At 45.6% G+C, this 5682-nt stretch overlaps 1 protein-coding gene across 2 annotated transcripts; it reads left to right on the top strand.

Annotated features, from left to right (window-relative positions):
• Positions 1-915: 915 nt before the first annotated feature.
• Positions 916-4288, top strand: LOC144095154 (uncharacterized). 2 transcript variants are annotated; one of them, XM_077628949.1, is made up of 5 exons: positions 916-1103; positions 1177-1289; positions 1891-1952; positions 2306-2522; positions 2797-4288. In XM_077628949.1, exons 2-5 carry the CDS (start codon positions 1252-1254, stop codon positions 2810-2812), a joined length of 333 nt encoding a protein of 110 aa, XP_077485075.1. In that variant the 5' UTR covers positions 916-1103; positions 1177-1251; the 3' UTR covers positions 2813-4288. The 2 variants fall into 2 exon arrangements, 1 of the variants encoding a protein (XP_077485075.1); XR_013306701.1 differs by lacking the exon at positions 1177-1289.
• Positions 4289-5682: the final 1394 nt, after the last annotated feature.

Raw genomic sequence — 5682 nt, 5'->3', positions numbered from 1 at the left:
AAAGGCCTCTTACATACACTTTGCAATAGTGGACAGAATGGCCAGGAAGAAATATCACTACTTTTTCGGAGACAACATCCATTTTGGAACTTAATACTGAAGTACAGTAAAAAACTGCGTCATCATGGTCCGGAAGCATGTGTTTTGCCCAAAAATTCGATGGTATCTTCAGGCTTCCATTATATTCTTCTGATGCGCAGGCATTAAAATGATTGATGGAGACGCATGCTGTGTCATCACATTTCGAGTTTGGGCAATCCTAGGATTGATCTTCTATTTGCTTCTGGTGGTCTGAGGCCGGTTCCTGCTCTTCTGTTAGTACTGGTAGAGAGACAGCGGGCGGACTTGAAAAGTTTGTTTCGAGGGCCCATGAGATTCAGCATCAGCAGGTATTCTCCTCTTTCCTTGTAGCCTTTATTTCGGTAGCTTCTTTGAAAGGTAGACCGGCAGATTCGGCAACATCGTTGGTACGGCATCAGGGGATAGTGCTGATTTCCCACGAGGAATGCGGACTTCATCTTCATTCACAATATGAACATCGTCCTGGGCCCGAATTACGGAACTCGCTCTAAAGTTGTAGAGCGTTACGTCAAAATGACGACAGCATGACGACAAGGCGAGACGTCAACGCGTGACGGAATGCGGAATCAACCAATGGCTAGTAGGGTGCCGCCCCGGAAGAGTTTATTTGCCCGACAAGAGGCCTATTTGAACGGCAAGGGGCCGTATGCTAACTTTTTTTGTAAGAGCAAGCAGTGAATAAAATAAATATTGTTTTATTCTTTCATAAAAGTGTATTTCACTCTCACAGGCATGAAGCAAGACAAGAAGAACATTCACTTTTGCAAATAACTGCTTTCGTGGGTAACTTTTGTTGCCATGAGGGCGCGCTGGCAGATGTAAACAGTGAACATGGCGGCCTTCAAGAAAACAGCTGATCCGACGGCTAGTTCCTGCTTTTTTACGCGTCGTCTGAAATCAAGGTTCTATTTGGTTGTCCAAAGTGCGCGGATAACAATTATCCAAGCCAGTGAAGGCCACGGGCCTCCAGAAAGGAACCTGCACGAAACGTCGGGCCCGAAAATCGACGAAGACAACTTGAGGTAAGCCTGTGTTATTGGTTTAAAGCTGCCATATTCCAAGCATATGATTTGGGTTCTGTTTCTTTTGCTTTAGGAAATACAAGACGTCCACGAAGCACGGCTTGTTGGATAAAATCAACTTTTTTGGCCTCATAAACGTCTGGCACAAATGATTCAGTTGGGAAGGAGCAAGAACCAAGCAAGACGGTTGGGCGCACACTAACAACTTTGCTTGTTTTCGTTCGTTCTTGGCTGTACTATAAGTTGCTGCAGCGCAGCACACGCATATGTTCCTGTAAAAACACATTAGCCCGAATTCAGAGCAAATGTTTTTTGACCCTGTTATTCCCTGCTTTCGAAAAGCGGAACAGAAACTATTGCCTGTTTGTTTTCCCCGCTGTGTTCGCTGCTGCAATTCTCTAAGCGGGAATTATAGTCTCGAAATGGCGCCAACACGAAGAATGCCGAGCGAGCAAGAGCTAATCATAAAAGTCTATGGAGAGCCACCCGCTCTTGGCTCGGGCTTCTGCCTACCTAACAAACTCATACACAGCTGTTGAAAAGCGCGAGCTGTGGAACCAGCTTGCGTCGATTCTCAACAAAGGGTCGGCCGTTTAAAAACATGATGTCTGTGCCTTGCGCCTTGCTAGCACTGTTTATTCCATCTGTGGTGGATTTTAGTCTCGGAGGAGGTGCAGGAATGCATAGACAAGTGGTTGAGCATTATTGATTGCTTCTCTTTTGCTAGTGCTCTTTTAGTTTCATGGTTTGCTAGTACCAATCAGCCGCACCTTTTACCCTGTTACAGCAGAGGAGATGAACAGGGAGCCTCAGCAAGTTGTCGACAAGACACACTGAGCCCCACAGACCGTGAGTTGGCTTGCCATTATTCAAGCTCCATACTACCCTTTCTGGCAGCTGCTTGAAAGTAATAGCACTATACTCTCTGGGAGCATTTGCAGCAGTAGCCAAAATACGGCAGTGATTCTACAGTATACAAAAAACTATCTCTCTCTGGCTTTGCCATGCCGTGCAGAATGTTTATTTCTCTTGCAGTGAGGCTCTGATATCTCCTAGCAGTCTAGCAAATGTGCACACGAAATATGCTACAACAATGCTGCCCAAGATTGCTGTCCTGTATATTTATGTCAAGTCCTCTAACACATTGTACCAAATGTTTTGCTTATTCCATCACGTGTTGAGCACATTTTCTTTCCCGACAGCTACACCGGCGCCCTCGCCGCAGCCCTCACAGCAGCACACACCAGAGCCCCCATTGCAGCCCTCACCGCGGGCCACGCCTAGCCTTCTTGGGAAGCGACGGCGAGACCATGAGGCCAATGAGGTGCTGCGCCAGACCCTGTATGAGTCGCATCATTTGGGTTCCCTTACCGAGGCCCGGAACTGCCAGGACGTTCTTTTCAGCAGAGCATGCTGGAGGTGTGTACTCGCTGCACACACTGCACTTTGCAGAGTCGAAGCCATCGCCTGAAGCATAAATATCAGTGCTCTCGTTTGAGCGCCTCTACTTCTGTTTTGACGCCTCTTGTGGGAGGTGGTTGGGACAGCTGAGTTTATGAAATTGACACGAGTCTTCTACAACCATACTTTTTCCAAAATATCACTAGCACCTGACATTTTACATAAAACTTAAGCGAGATCTCAATATTGGTTGTCAGTAATAATTTGTAATTGGAAGTATTTTTACCTGCAGGCGATACGGGAGGTGACAGATGCTGTGCAGGCGTCAAATGGGCAGCAACAGCTGCTCGTCCGGAACGTGAACCTACTGACGCTAATCTTACAAAAGCAGCTTGAGCCACCTGCACCACATTGAATTGTTCATTTTTATTTGCATTATTTGCGTGTTTTTATATTTATAAAAGAACAGCTTCATATGTTTATATTTATTCAAGAACATTATTTACTTCTCTGCCAGGTGCAGACTCATTGAACTATTTTTAGTTTGCACGTTAAAATTTCTGTTTTGTGTGCTTATTTTTATTTACATTGTTTGCTTCTCTGTCAGGTTTCTGTTTTTGTATTTATTCAAGATCATCTATGCCTTGTGCCATAGCATCATTTTTTTATTTCTTGTCAGATCTGCAGGCCCGGATGCTTCACACTGTTTATTTTCTTCCAGTTATGCAATTTAAGCTCTTTCAGGTGTGGAAGCCTCCTATACTCTTTTATTTTCCATTCCTTTCAAATGTTTACCTGCTGCTGTGGCAGGTGCACAAGGTGCAATTTATAGTGCTTGTTTTCTTTCATTGCAATATGTGGGCAAGTGCAATATGTGGGGCAAAGTTGTTTTGAAGTGACTGTAGTTATGAAGGACATTATAATATGGGTATTCTGGATATATATTGAACACTTCGATTTTTTTCCTGTTAAATTTGATCGCATGTTCCTGAGTCGTTTTTTTTTTCGAACTACTTTTCCTGCTTTTCCGTACAGTGTTTATTGTGTGCATTGTAACATGTTCTATCCTCAATAGACCCGAGGAAAAATTAGGCTTGCCAGCATTCGTCGAAAGTCACTCCTGAACTGGTGTTGAATGCAGGGCAAAAAAAATTGGGAGACGCTTGAGCTCCGCCTTTAAAGGTATGATGCAACAATGTTAATGGCTCTCGTTTGTGGGTCTCTTTACAACTTCAAACGCAGCCATGTTGGCATCATCGTTTGTGATACTCGTGTGTCTTGTACACGTAACATGGTTTTTTAGTCCAGTAAAATCTACGAAGAGCAATGTCTTGTGTAGCACTTGCTGTGCATTCCACCAGTTATGTAATGTGTTTCAGAAAACTGCAAACCAGGGCTACATCGGGCCTACAAGTATGCACAACATGCCAAACCTGCGATTATTAGCATTCAAGCTGGCAGTCAAGATGAAGCTTTTTTTAAGGGCAAACAGCGCGTAAGACTTAGACGGAAAGCAACGAAAACATAGGATGAGCGCTTATCCTGTGTTTCCTCTGCTTTCCGGCTATGTCTTTCGCACTGTTCGCGTTAAAAATGTACAGCCAACTCGCCTGTTTGGCCACAGTGTAAGATACAACTGTTCTTGTGCAATCTCTGCGCAGCACTCGACAAGGCATATGCAAATCACTGTTGATGCTGCATACTTTTGTTTCCGTGCTGTGTGTTACATTTGGGAGACTGGTATGAACGGCTGTGGCGAAAAAAATTATTGTGACCAATGAATAAACGTGATGCAAAAACAAACGCTTTACTGGTACCTAGCAGTCTCCACACCACACTTTTTCGTCGTGCACATTCATCAAACACATAGTGACTGCAACCAACTGTTTGCCTAAATGAGCAGATCGACGTAAGCAACGGCGAAAGACGGTGTACGAGGATGCATTTCACTTGTTGGACGAGCTGTTTCGGCGTGTATTTTGACTTGAGAAGGAGAAAGTGCAGTAGCTGTGCGGCAAGCTTGCTGATGCACTGAAAGGCATACTGGTGACCACTGTCGGTGGAACAGCAGTTGGTGTGTGCACTTCATATCTTGCCACTGGTGGCTTTCAAGCACACGTAAGAAAAAGTAATTTACAAATTCTGGAATGTGGCTACCAGTGGCCAAGGGCATCATATCACACAGGGGCTCACACACTAACACAGGACATTGACACTGCCCGTAGCAAGAGTGGCTGCGACAACTCGCCATGCCAGCACGGTGAGTCATTGCAGCCACAGCTGCCAGATGGCGTAGGGCTTTCTGCCGGTGGTGCTGCTGTTGCCGCTGCTGCTGCCGCTGCTGCTGTCGCCACACCATCTGCAGGTGTGCTTGCCTCTGCGGATGAGTTGTGCCAAAGGCCAATGACACGGTCTCGCATTGCTCTACCACGCAGGTAGGTCATGCAGGATCCTGTGCCCGCCAAGTACTCGGAAAGCAGAGGTGGCCCATTGTTGTCAGAGTCATCAGTTATGTCGTCTTCGTCTGCAGCCAGGGCTTCTTCAAGACAGATGTTGTGCAACGCAGCACACGCTGCAATGATGACCACCGTCCGCTCCGGCTCGTAGTGGAGTGTCCGGTACCTTTGAAGGCACCGGAAGTGGCTTTTGAGAACACCAATGCAGCGTTCCACAACACATCACATTGAGGCATGTGCTGCGTTTTACTGCCCTTCTGCAGTGTTTGCACCAGGATGCCCTGACACTGGTGTGAGCAGCCACGGCTCCAGTGGATATCCACTGTCTCCTGCACGACCAAAATTTGCAGTGAAGTGTGTTGTTGCCTATGTAATAAATGATTCATACCAAGCAGCTCAAAACCAGTATGCTGAACCAGAATTAATAAGTATGCAGAAGATCCATGACTAAGGGGTACCTCTGTAAGCACAGCCTTCTAGGTTAATTATGTACTGTGATATCCTACACAACAAAAGCGACGTGCACACCTCTTTTGCCTTGGTGTTTTACGCTTGAAATACGATTCACTTTATAACAATGTCTCTTGTGCCTCTGCACCAGGAGTAACAGTAAATACACAAAAATAAATACGATACATCATACTGTTGCATATCATCCAGGTTATAACCGGCCTCATTTAGGTATGAGCCGCTGCTGGAGCTTAATACGTGCTGTCGAAGTG

Source organism: Amblyomma americanum, chromosome 6 (assembly GCF_052857255.1).
Source record: "Amblyomma americanum isolate KBUSLIRL-KWMA chromosome 6, ASM5285725v1, whole genome shotgun sequence".
In the NCBI taxonomy this organism is placed as follows: Eukaryota; Metazoa; Arthropoda; class Arachnida; order Ixodida; family Ixodidae; genus Amblyomma; species Amblyomma americanum.
Note: the sequence above shows the minus strand (reverse complement) of the source record. Positions and strands in the feature narration are given on the sequence as shown.